The sequence below is a fragment of the Xenopus laevis genome, chromosome 8L, assembly GCF_017654675.1.
Source record: "Xenopus laevis strain J_2021 chromosome 8L, Xenopus_laevis_v10.1, whole genome shotgun sequence".
Classification (NCBI taxonomy): domain Eukaryota; kingdom Metazoa; phylum Chordata; class Amphibia; order Anura; family Pipidae; genus Xenopus; species Xenopus laevis.
In genome coordinates, this window is record NC_054385.1 from 71,650,168 (window position 1) to 71,663,628 (window position 13,461).

Here is a 13,461-nt window from a genome sequence, read left to right on the forward strand (position 1 = left end):
AAACTTAAAGACAATCCAACTTGAATATTGAAATTTATATTCTTCTGTCAGAAATCTTGTGAGGATCGCCTGGTCATAGCTAGTTTACAGTAAAAGGATGTTCTTTCCACTCCCAGATTATGGCCACAATGGTGCTCACTGGAACATTCAGAAGCTTAGAAATAAATCTGTAACCAATGTCATCAGTATGTTTTGCAACAATAAGGTTGGGAAGGTCTTGAGAGCTCTCTGTGTTTACCCATCATAAGATGCTTCTTGTGTCATACCTTGGTAATGAGAAACCTTTTTATAGGCCATGAATTAGGATTAAACCATTTGATATTAATTTGCACTAATAGGGGGCAGGATTGCTTTCTCAATACTGAGATTTCAGCAGGTGTCTTGGCTTTCCATGCCTTTTTGCACCTCTTTTTGTCATGTGTTCAATACTTATTTCCTGTGTAATTCCACTTTATTCCACACAATTTAATTTTATTTTGCATAAACAGAAACATGGTTGCAAAGTGTAGTAGTAGTAGATACCATTACCAATCGACCAAAGGCAATGTCAAAAATCACAAACATGTTTTTAAGAAATTGGCAACATGGGAGCATTTTATCTATTGAAAAAGCAGTTGTAGCTTAGTAGATAGGAGCTCCTCTAACAATGTACGGCACCTGTGAAGCAGCATACTGAGTGAAAAATGCATGTGATTTTGCCCTCCCAAAGGCAGAAACAAGGTGCCACGAACAAACGGCTATAGACTGTAATGTTTGCAAGAAAAATGTCACTCAAAAAAAAAAAATGTTGTGGAGCAACAAAATATTTACATATATGGTTTGTGAATTTTTCGACAGTTTCGCAAATTTTCTGGCGAATCAAAGAGGGACAGATTCACCCTTCACGCCTATCTTTTGTTCACAGTTGATGCAGTTTTACTTTTTTTCAAATGTAATAAGCAAATTAGGATTCAGATTCAGTTTCATATTTAGCTGAATCTTTTGGTGAGGATTCAGTATTTGTCTTAATATAACAATTATGGATTCTGTGAATCCCTTGCCTTAAAAACGAATCACATTCTAACAGCCAATAAAACTGCAGATGGATCAGAAACTATTGCCTTATTGCTAGTGGCTTAGCAAAACCATGGCATCATCAGTTATATTCTGCCTTTCCCACAGCCAGGAGCAAACTAACAAATATAAAGGGCCTTTTGGCACAAGCAATCTTTCAGAAACCCCATGTGAGTTTCCTAACTGACAGGTTTTGTGCTGATAAAGTTCAGCAATCTTTGTAATTTTACATGAACGTGCTTTAGGATCAAAGAAAAACTTCATCACCTAAAAGCTTATTCTGCTAAAATTGTCAAAAGTGCTGAAAGGCACGAGTAATCTTAAATAGGCCCTAGGGGGCCGATTCACTAAACTCGAGTGAAGGATTCGAATGAAAAAAATTCGAATTTCAAAGTATTTTTTTGGTACTTCGACCATCGAATTGGTTAAATTCGTTCGAATTCGAACGAAATCGAACGAAAAATCGTTCGACTATTCGACCATTCGATAGTCGAAGTACTTTCCCTTTAAAAAAAACTTCGACCCCCTACTTCGGCAGGTAATGTTAGCCTATGGGGAAGGTCCCCATAGGCTTGCCTGTGATTTTTTGATCGAAGGATTTTCCTTCGATCGTTGGATTAAAATCCTTCGATCGATCGATCGCAGGATTAGCGCTAAATCCTTCGACTTCGATATTCGAAGTCGAAGGATTTCAATTCGAGGGTCGAATTTCGAAGTATTTTTAACTTCGAAATTCGACCCTTAATGAATCTGCCCCCTAAGTGTCTTGTAATATATAAAAAAAGGGATGAAAGAAAAGAAATAGATATCTAGATATGTAAAATTCCCATAGATAATAAATAAAATGATTGTACTTATTGGTATTCTAATGGTAGTGCTGAATATTTTTCAAGAGACCAAATGTGTCTTGAGATCTGGTCTTGAGATCTGGTCTTGATTCATTTATGTATTTGACATGATTTAAATGTAATTGTGCATGGAACAGATATTCCATAAGAGCATACAGTTCACCAATTGTCACTGAATGACATTTAGCTAGCTTAATATAGTGTCCAAAGACACAAATTTGACTTATTTATCAACTATAAAATATTATAGAAACATCACACATAGAAATTAATAAATATATAAAAAATATATATAAATATATTTGGTGTGTTTTAAAATGAGTTTAAGAATGGAGGATGAGCAGAGAGGTTATCTGCACAAAAGATTATCTGCATAAACTAAAGTTGTATTTGTTTAGATTTGACTCCCCTGCTCACCTGCAGCACCCAACTGCATGGATTTGGTTTGTTTCTGGTTTGCAGTGTATAAAAAGAAAAAGCTAATTGTGGGCACTAACACAGCTCTATGCTTCAATCTTTTCTCCTTTTATCTTGATCTACACTGTCTTTTTTTAATATCTGTGATATGTTTACCTATTTCTTGTCTTCTCTTTTCTGTATTATTACTTACTATGTGCATTTCTTTTCCATGTTTCTTTCTATATCTATCCATTCAACTTTCTCTTGCACCTATTGCTAGCTATCTCTGTATTTGTCTTTAACCTTTACTGTCTATTTTCTCTGCATTGCACCATCATATCGTCATTTTTTCCTTTATTATTTTGCTTCTTCCATTCCTGTAACCACACACTCCTTTCATTATATTTTAATTTGTTCTTTGCCTTCCTGATCAATCCATATACACCCAACTTTTATTAACTTTGCCTTTTTCATCTGTCATTTTCCCAATTCTTTCCTGTATATCGACCCCCTTGATTTTTTTTTTTGCTTACTGCCATATCAATACCCCCTTGTTCATGTTCTTTTTATCCTTCACTTTAATGTTTCTAAATTTCTAGGAGAAAAGGTAATGGCAGATGACCAGTTCACCCAAGATCTTTTCCGCTTGCTTCAGCTGCTTTGTGAGGGCCACAATAATGGTATGAAAGTTATACAAATTGCTACATCTAATATATATATATATATTCAGGACCTGAAGACGGCTCAAGCTATGGAGCCGAAACGTTGAAAATAAATTTTGATATTTGATACTTTATACTAAGTCCTGTTTGGTGCGTTTTTTTTGCTAACAAACTATGTGATTGATTTGAACCAACACACGGGCATTGGATTTTTCGCCGTGTGCACCAGCCACAAAGTGTATATATATATATATATATATATATATATATATATATATATATATATATATATATATATATATATATATATAACCTCCATGTTGCCAGCACTCTCGATAAAAAGGTTTACATGCCTGGGTGCATGTCCCACGTATTTATCCAAACCAAAATGCAATAAGGTCCGCACTCTCAGGACTTCTTAAAAGGAATAAATGATTTATTGTAGAAGTTACAGACTGACGTTTCGGCCTGGTCCCAGGCCTTTCTCAAAGAGCTTTTTTCTCACTTTGAGAAAGGCCTGGGACCAGGCCGAAACGTCAGTCTGTAACTTCTACAATAAATCATTTATTCCTTTTAAGAAGTCCTGAGAGTGCGGACCTTATTGCATTTTGGTTTATATATATATATATATATATATATATATATATATATATATATATATATATATATATATATATATATATATATATCCATTCATCATAAATCCCCTATTTGTTAGACAAATTTACTGTATTTCATAATAATTTTAAAATACTCGTTTTTTGTTGCCAAGATTCTGAGAAATGAAGCAAAATGCAAATAAAAAAATGCATTTATCATTATACTCTCTCCTTATAGATTTCCAGAACTACTTACGTACTCAAACTGGAAACACAACCACTATTAATATTATCATCTGTACTGTTGACTATTTACTACGTCTACAGGTAAACTTTCCTTATAACAAATGATCAGCATGGTACGTTTTTAGTTGGACATCAATGACCTTTGTCCCTCCTTTTTCAGGAATCTATTAGTGATTTTTACTGGTATTATTCTGGAAAAGATATAATCGATGATCAGGGGAAAAGGAATTTCTCCAAAGCCATGTCAGTGGCAAAACAAGTGTTCAACAGCTTAACAGAGTACATCCAGGTAATATTATTTCCTTTCCCCACAAACTCTGTGTCTATACTAGCAGTGGATTTGTGAAAGTTAGTGATGGGAAAATTTGTCCCGAAAAACTTGCGAAACACATTGAAGTCAATGTGCATCAAAATAATTTTGTCGTTCGTTAATTTCAACGCCCACAACAATTTTTATACGCGCGCCTATTTTGTCAATGAGCATCTGAAAAAATTTTAATGCGCGACAATTTTTATGCACACGATTTATTCACTGCTGGCAAAATACGGAAATGTGCCGCAAATTCGCACCTGCCAAATTTATTCGCCCATCACTAGTGAAAGTTTAGTTATAACATAAATGGTATATTGTCATAAAATGATTTTCCTGTGTTTTAACCTTTAATAACGTTTTCTTGCTTTTACCTTTCTAAATGCATTCTGATAATTGTATCCACTGCTTTTCCACCAGGGTCCCTGCACTGGCAACCAGCAAAGCCTTGCACACAGCCGTTTGTGGGATGCAGTGGTTGGCTTCCTACATGTCTTTGCCCACATGATGATGAAACTTGCCCAGGTAAGATAGAATTCCCCTGTTCCCCATGTGCTGCAATGAATTGTAGCATAGGGTGCAACTGAGTACACTGTGCTGTGAGTAATCTGGAATTAGATATATCTTCTGCTGCAAAGAATGATATACCAGATGTGCAACAAACTGAAAAGTATCCCAGGTTCCAAACAAAGGTGTATTAGACTAGACCTTTTTTGCACTATAATGTATCCCCACTAAAATGACAGATTAGAATTATATATCCTTTTGCTGTCCAAAGATGCCTTCAGTGTGGCCATATTTTTAAAGACTAAAGCTGGCCATAGACGCAAAGATCCGATTGTACGAATCGAGGATTCGTACGATTTTGGGACCGTGTGTGTAGAGTCCCGACATTTTTCGTCTGGCAGAGATCGGTAGTTTGGTTGATTGGACAGGTTAAAAGATTTCTGTCGGCTGCCGATATTATCTCTGCATGTATTGCCGAACATACGATTTTCAGAGGGAGACTGTCACTAGCTTTGTTGGACATAACTTTTGTACAATTGTTGTCAGGGGCAGAACATTGGCTGATCTGTTCTTTAACTACTTTATTTGATCAGAATGGTTAGTGGCAGGTCGGGAGATGGGGAAGTCTGATCGTTTTATGGATTCTAACTATTGGATCTTTGCATCTCTGGCCAGCTTTACTCTGTAAAAGGTCACTATGATCCTCTCTATCTCTAGACTTCACTGAATTGATATAGTAAGTCTTTAGTGACTTACCAGTTTAAGAGCAAACTGCATATAATGTAATACTTTAGTTTTTAGTTAGGAGCATTCCTTATATGGAGAGATAAGGACAAATGGACATACAGTGTCAGAATAAATGTCTTGCACAAAAAAGTGCCATGCTGCAATACCTTCTGACATGTTCAGTTGAATTGCAGAGTGTGAACAAACCTATGAAACTATAATAGAAATACAGGGGTAGTTTACGGTTTTGAATTGTCATATATGCTCAGTTGATATGACTGAAAAGATGTCTGTAGAATGTGTCTGTTTATTAAATGGTGATAAAACCTCATAATGACTTGTGCAAGAAATAAGGCTAGAAAAAAACACTAACGCCAATTTGCTAAACTGAGACCACTTTTCCAATGGCAGATTTTTGGGCACACATTTATATTCTTGTCTGTTATTGCATCCATGCTACGTAAGTAGTTTTGGAATATTTACTAAAGTCTAGTGCCAGAGTTTTGTGAAATAATGCCACAACATTTTACATTAGTTTAGATGACGTGATTGGGGCAGAATATATACTTATATAAATGCTTTATTAGCGACTTAATTGATTACAAGTAGCATAATATGAAACAAATTTTTAGCACATTTAGACCCTATAAAAATAGCTCCACTTGTTGCATGACAAATATGGCAGTTGCTTTAATTCTTGTGCAAAAAGAACTTCTCCTGTTAGTTGCCCATTGTAGCCAATTTTGAGGATCTTTAATAAAAAAAAAATAGATGCCTAAATGTGAGTTTTTATGCAGTATACACACAAATCAATGTAATTTCAATGTGTGTCTTGGAGTCCAAGATAAGTAAGTCAACAATAAGGGGCAGATTTATCAAGGGTCAAATTTCGAAGTGCAAAAAACTTCGAAATTCGACCTTCGAATTGCATTACTTCGATATTCGAAGTCGAAGTTTTTTTAATCGAATTTGGCCATATTCGGTCGAAGTCAAATCGATCTTATGATGAAATCCTTCTAATCAAACGATTCGAATGATTTAATCGATCGATCGAACGATTTTACTTTGACTTCTTAAAAAATTTGCCAAATGTTGTCTATGGGTTCTAGGAGGTCCCCATAGGCTAACATAGCAATTCGGCAGGTTTAAGGTGGTGAAGTGTCAAAGTCGAAATTTTTTAAAGAGACAGTACTTCGATTTTCGAAGTCGAGCTTTTTTACGTCGAAACGAAGTTGAAGTCGAATTTAGGCCTATTTGATGGTCGAAGTGCCCAAAAATTAGTTTGAAATTCAAAGTTTTTTAATTCGAATATTCACTTTGAATTCACTTCGACCCTTAGTAAATGTGCCCCTAAGTATATTACTTACTTTTTGTTGCTGTGTGCTGCAATACAGCTTAGTCATCATAGAGGATATGAAGAGGAACTCCAGCAGGTTAACTGGGTAGTGGTATAACTACCACTACCCTAAATAAATGTATTGCCGTTAAACTGCTGGAGTTCTTCTTCCTATCCTCTTTGGTGTGTCTTGCAGTGTTACAGTTCCCTTGGTGAGAATAAGTATATATTTGTGGTGTGTTTAAGTTCCAGCCCATAGCAGGTAGAATAAAGTCATATCACATGGTAAGCAGGTCTGAGTAACACTTTTATTCTAATGTGTAACAGATGCCCAAAAATGAAGGACTACGAAACGGAGTAAGACTATTTCTCTGTCGCACGGCTGCGTCTATTTCAACTGTCTCAGCTAGAATTGCTCCCATCTCCATCCTGTCTGTCCCACTTTTCTGTCTCCTGTCTCTTTACCCATCTTTTTGCCTGTCTCTTGACTAGGGTCTCCATTCTCCTTTTAAGAACTGTCCTCTTTTTTCTTGTGATCTAATACAGTATTTCTGGCCTTCTCTCTGACTATCCCAACTACACTGTACTCCTTTTCCTTCTGTATTTCACTCTAGACTCTCTGCTTTATTTCTTCTGTTTATTATTTTCCATTTCTCTGTAATTCTGTATCTCCTGTCTTACCTTTAATCTATCAGTCACTTCATTTCTTATCAAACCTTTTTGTTTCCCTTTTATTCCCTTTATTTCCCTTCACTGCCAGCAGCCGTATGACAGTGTAGAGTTTTGTTTGGGGGTCTGCCCATTGCGTTGGGTCATTTTCATGCTTTCATTGTGGGTTCTGTGTCTACAGTATTTTTTGACATGTGTCAGTCACCATGGGGAGGAGGGAAGGGGAGAGACAAAGTATATTCACACCCTGTAAGTAACTTCATAGCTTCTTAAAACTTTCAGTGGATCCGCATTCTTAACCTTCTGATTGTTCCGGTGTAATGAAGACAGCTAAAAAGACTGTGGTCAAGTTTGTTATAATGAGAAGCCTGTTCTAAACTGAAAAACATTTGGTGAATTGACAGAATCCACTATAAAGGATATTAGCATGCTTGCAACTCTTGCATGAAATCTCACTTCTTGATATTGAACACATAACTGTTATAAGTACAGAAGGAAGGGTTATACTGTAGTGCTAAAATTTATATCCATCAAAATATGTGTGTAACATGTCTAACAGCAGCAGAAAGATGTGTGCCATCCATTGCAAGCCAGTAAAAATCATTAAATTCATTAAAACTGAGCATCACATATACTGTAGGTTCTACATATGCTGGTATAACTGTATTGCCAACTTTGGATACCATATCTCTCCCTCCTTCTCCTTCCCTCAGTACACCTGTTTGTCTGTTTCACAGAGCATTGCTCTTGTAGCATAATGACTGGGGGGATAGGGAGGGAAAGAGTAAATAGGCTCACTTGACTTTCTTCCCTTTACATCCTTATGTCTCCTGTCTCCCAACTGGAGGGGTCACCAGAGCTGAGTATGGAGATTTTATGAATAGAGCTGTTGGGGGGGGAATAGTCTGTAAACAGTCTGTTTTTATTTCATTGCACACAAGGATCATTTTTGGAGTCACTTTTACCCTGAGGTAAGATGCCGGCATTTGCTTAGAGGACAGGGTAACTGACCCATATTTTGCCAAATATTATGAAATGATGTTACGTAATTATAATTCTCACTGTATGCTGTATTTTTCTAAGTAACAAATGCAAAAAAAGGAAATAATTATAGAAAAGAATAGAAATAGGATGTGTTCACGTTGAAATTGATTTGGACAGACTACCAGTTTGGGGCTTGTAAAATGTAGCATGCAGTGGCCAAGCTCTGCTCCTCAGGCAGCAGGATTTAATAAACCTGAACTGATCGTGGGGAAATAATCATGGGTATAAACCAAACATATTATTATAATGAAAAACTCTCCATTTTGGAAAAACCTTGATATTGTTAAAAATAGGCAAAAGCAGCATGTAATCACAACAATACATAAAAGAATACGATAGAGGGATCAATAAAAACATATTCCTATTAGAGCTTCAAAAACAAAATAGATCATATGAGGTTAGAAGAAATGACCATGCAATAACAGTGATTCTGTCAATGAAATGCAGTTCCTGAAGAGATTGTGCTAGCAGATTCATATGACAGGCCTGGATACAAGTCAGAATGAATGGTAAAACAATAAAAGCAAAATAGAATTTTATTAGCAAAATGTAACTTCATGGACAGGAGTATGTTAAATTATCATAATAATACCTGCCCTACAAACACATGGGTTGCCTAAAATGTGCTTACTATGCCTTACCATGGGCGTATTTTTGGCCTTCACTCAGAAGTTATCACTATGAAAGTTCAAAATTTCCATTTAGTTGAATTAGTAACATGACATATTATAATTATTAAGTATTTGTAAAGTACAATTTATTTTCCATTGCTGTACAATTTGAGTTAGGTTACCATAAGAACACAAAGAAGTACTGGCACTACAAAGGCACTGCCTGTTGGAGCAGAGAGAAATGAATGAGACACAAAGGGTTGATTGGGCTTTCTGAGCAGTCTGAAAAAGTAGATTCCTGGTTGAATTAGGTAGTAAAGATATGTGGCTGATGATTGTTGGATCTAAACCTAGCAACTAGAACCTGCATGGATCTAAACATAGCAACTAGAACCTGCATGAGATGTGGTAAATCCAAGATATCCCCAGGTCATTCTTAAAAGATGAGAATACTGCTAGCAGCAAGGATAGTAGGCAACATTATGTAGTAAAACAGAGGGAGTTTTAATTGCTCTCCTTGCTATTAGTATTAGATTAGACTCACATACCTATAGCTTCTCTTCATATATTTGCTTTTATAGTGCTACTTCTCTTAAATATTATAGTTACTGGACTTTATGGGGAGTGTAAGATTACCCTGTTCTTGTTGACATTTCATTATTTGAAGACGTATCATGATCTTGACCCACACTTATATACATGAACCAGGTTTTGATGTAAAATCTCCGGTACAATAATAATAGGAATCTGCAGCAAATATACATAAGCGAAATAAGCTACAGTCACTACCTGTTAGAGATAGCTTTCACCTATCCAACCACAGAAAAACTGAAGGGCCACATCACAAGAAAGTCTTGGAATACATGTGGTGGTGTATCATCTTTTGTTAGAATGTCACCTATTTGGGATGTGTCCTGGCTGCCTTGATATTATCACTAATACTGTACATCTTAGTGTTGCTATGTGTCTTACAGGACTCAAGCCAGATTGGACTTCTGAAGGAATTGCTGGATCTGCAAAAAGACATGGTTGTCATGCTGCTCTCACTGCTAGAAGGTAAAGCCATTTTCAGAATCTATATTAGAATTGTGACTATTTGTAGGGTGATTATAATTGTTTCTCAGATGTTATTTAATATATGTATTTATTAGAATGCTTTCTGGTTTCTGTTAACATAAACTCTATGAATGACAGTTTTATTTACTATACACTTATTAATTAGAATGCCTCTTGTACCGTGGAATACTTCTCATGCTAAAATGATTTTTTTTTTCTATTTACAGGAAATATAGTTAATGGCACCATTGCTCGGCAGATGGTAGATATGCTAGTTGAGTCCTCTAGCAATGTGGAGATGATTTTGAAATTTTTTGATATGTTTTTGAAACTTAAGGATATAGTTGCATCTGATGCCTTCAGGTAAAGAACATAAAAATGAAACAGGCTTAAGGAATACCTAACAAAAACACGCAAGCACCATCATATTGCATGCTAATTTTCACACAAAAAAATGCCAGCCATGGCTAGTGTATCATCATTTTCTTTCATTACAGAGATTATGTCACAGATCCTCGAGGCCTCATCTCCAAAAAGGATTTTCAGAAAGCAATGGACAGTCAGAAGCAATACACAACCTCAGAAATCCAATTCCTCCTTTCTTGTTCAGAAGCTGACGAAAATGAAATGATTAACTTTGAGGAATTTGCTAGCCGGTTTCAGGAACCAGCTAAGGATATTGGCTTCAATCTAGCAGTCCTGCTGACCAATCTCTCTGAACATGTACCCAATGACACAAGGCTACAGAACTTCCTGGAATTAGCTGACTGTATCATAAACTACTTCAAACCCTATCTTGGCAAAATTGAAATTATGGGAGCTGGTAAAAGAATAGAAAGGATCTACTTTGAGATCAGCGAGACCAACAAAGCTCAATGGGAGATGCCCCAGGTCAAAGAGTCAAAGAGACAATTCATATTTGATGTTGTCAATGAGGGTGGGGAGTCAGAAAAGATGGAGCTTTTTGTGAACTTCTGCGAAGACACAATTTTTGAAATGCAGATTGCTTCCCAAATATCAGAGCCAGAAGAAGAGAAAGTAGAGGATGATGAAGATGAACCAGGGGAAGGTTCTGGAGAAGGAGAGGAGGCCGAAAATGGTTCTCCACAAGAGGCATCATCAGCATTTGGAGAGTTTATGAACAATGTTATAAACTTTTTCAAGATGTTCACCTATAAGAACCTGAGGAGACAATATCGCAAGGTAAGCAAAATCTTTTGCTATGGTTATATCACCCTGCATTTGTGATTGTATTAAACACAGTACACACAATGTCAATACAAAACAATTCTTTGGAATTTTAAATAATAAACAGCCTCTTCCTAAGGAGTGTTCTGTGCTGCACAAGAAAATAGGGCAGCCAACAAATATTAGAACAAGCTTTGGGCATTATTTAACTGCAATAAATGTGTAAGGAGCTGTATACACACACACTTTTAGGAGCAGATTTATCATGGGTTGAATTTCGAAGTTTTTTTTTAACTTGCATAACTTTGAAATCTGAATAATAAAAGACCAATAGAAATTTATTTAAAAAAACAACGTTTTTAACTTCGGGTGAATAGGCTCTATTCAAATTGTATGAATCGAAGTTTTAGCGCATTAGATCGAATTCGAAACAAAGTATTTACCCCCAAAAACTTCGATTTTTCAAAGTCCACCAAATCACTCCAAATAGGTTCTAGGAGGTTAGAAACAACAATTTTGCAGGTTTTAGATGGCGAATGGTCGAAGTCAACGTTTTAAAGAGACAGTACATGATATATTTCGTTATTCAAATAGTCAAAATTTTTTCAAATTCTAATTGAATTTTGGCCTAGTTGAAGTACACAAAAATAGCTTGAAATTGGATTTTTTTTTTTACTTCAAATTTTCACTTCAACCCTTGATAAATCTGCCCCTATATGTTTATTGCGGTTATTTATGGTAGACACTATAAGGCACAATCACACAATTAGTATTATCTGCAACATACTAGGGTATAATCATACCATTGTCCCCAGTTGCTTTAATAATTTGAATAGTTTCTTTTATTCACAAAAGCCTCTTGCAAATATGCTAAATGATGTATATTACATATATTACATATATATTACAGTATTACGGTAGCAACCAGTTAGCAATTAGTTAGGATTTTGACTGCTAAACATCTGTTTTATTCCATATTCATCATAAATGGAATAATTAATAGGCCGGAAACTGCTGAGAAGTATGCAGTTACATTATTATTTTTCTTTGGGTTTCCAACAGGTGAAAAAGATGTCTTTCAAGGAGATAATCCTAGCAATAGTATCCTTCCTCTGGACAGTGTTTCTTGGCATTCTGCACTTTATATACAGTGTCTGCAAAGGCATATTCTTTCTCTTGTGGCACACATTATTTGGAGGAAGCTTAGTGGAAGGTGCCCAAAAACTGACTATGACAGAACTTCTAGCCAGTATGCCAGATCCTACTCAGGATGAAGTCCACAGTGATGGTCCCCCTGTAGCAGTAAGTGATGAAGAACCCGATGCAGATGATGTGACTGATTTTGTGGACATATCCAAAGAGGAAGTGCAAGCGGAAGGTACAGAGATATTTGGGCTAGAGATAAAGAAGGATGGAGGACACTATAGAGTTGGTGCCCCTGATGCTCCTGGTGGATTAGGAGATATGGGGGATACTGCACAAGTGGAGCCTCCCACACCTGAAGGATCCCCCATTTTAAAGAGGAAACTTGGAGTAAGTCATGTGTTTACATCAGTGTTGATAGATTTTGGTTAACCATTCATAATAGAAAGGGCTATAGAGCACCTTCAACGTCACGAAAGCCCTCTGCCAAGTGAAATAGATGGTGCTTTACTATAATTATTTACTATAATTATTATAATTTCAGCTATATAGCATTTTTAAGAGGTGGTATAATTGCTAATGATAATCAATATAAACAGCAAAAAGAGAATGGAAGTCTTTGCAATAGGTATATTATTTCTACTTTCTATAGGGGACAAATACAGCAGAACCTTGATTTTACATTTTCCAGGTAACTGTATCAAAACATTAAATCCAGGAAAGAACAAAATGTAACTTTACAGAATGGAACTGCAACCACACGGTAAACGGGATGTAAAATCAGGGTTTTACTGTTATTTAAGAGAAAAATAATATAAACTCTGCACGATAAATGTTATTTTAAAAAGTCCGCCTTTCTCTACAAACTATCTCAAATAACGAGTAACGAGCTAACTGTACTTTATAGTTATCTTTTGAAATGTACTCTTTTTTTTAAGTTGGAACTGGAAATTGTAACTACAATTTGTTGTTGCCCTCAGTTACGTGATAAGTAAGTTTCAGAGATGGCTTCCTTTATAGTCTTCCTAAAGGAACAGTAACACCAACAAATTAAAGTGTTTTTT

At 35.9% G+C, this 13,461-nt stretch overlaps 1 protein-coding gene across 7 annotated transcripts in view; it reads left to right on the top strand.

Annotated features, from left to right (window-relative positions):
- Positions 1-13,461, top strand: part of ryr1.L (ryanodine receptor 1 (skeletal) L homeolog) — a 119,472-nt gene that overhangs the window by 92,482 nt on the left and 13,529 nt on the right. For all 7 annotated transcript variants that reach the window (XM_018230279.2, XM_041572954.1, XM_018230284.2 and 4 more), the window contains 8 exons: positions 2,900-2,980; positions 3,800-3,888; positions 3,968-4,096; positions 4,538-4,642; positions 9,985-10,066; positions 10,294-10,429; positions 10,564-11,269; positions 12,317-12,787. In XM_018230279.2, the coding sequence (XP_018085768.1) occupies positions 2,900-2,980; positions 3,800-3,888; positions 3,968-4,096; positions 4,538-4,642; positions 9,985-10,066; positions 10,294-10,429; positions 10,564-11,269; positions 12,317-12,787 (1,799 nt within the window). The remainder of the gene's footprint in view (positions 1-2,899; positions 2,981-3,799; positions 3,889-3,967; positions 4,097-4,537; positions 4,643-9,984; positions 10,067-10,293; positions 10,430-10,563; positions 11,270-12,316; positions 12,788-13,461) is intronic.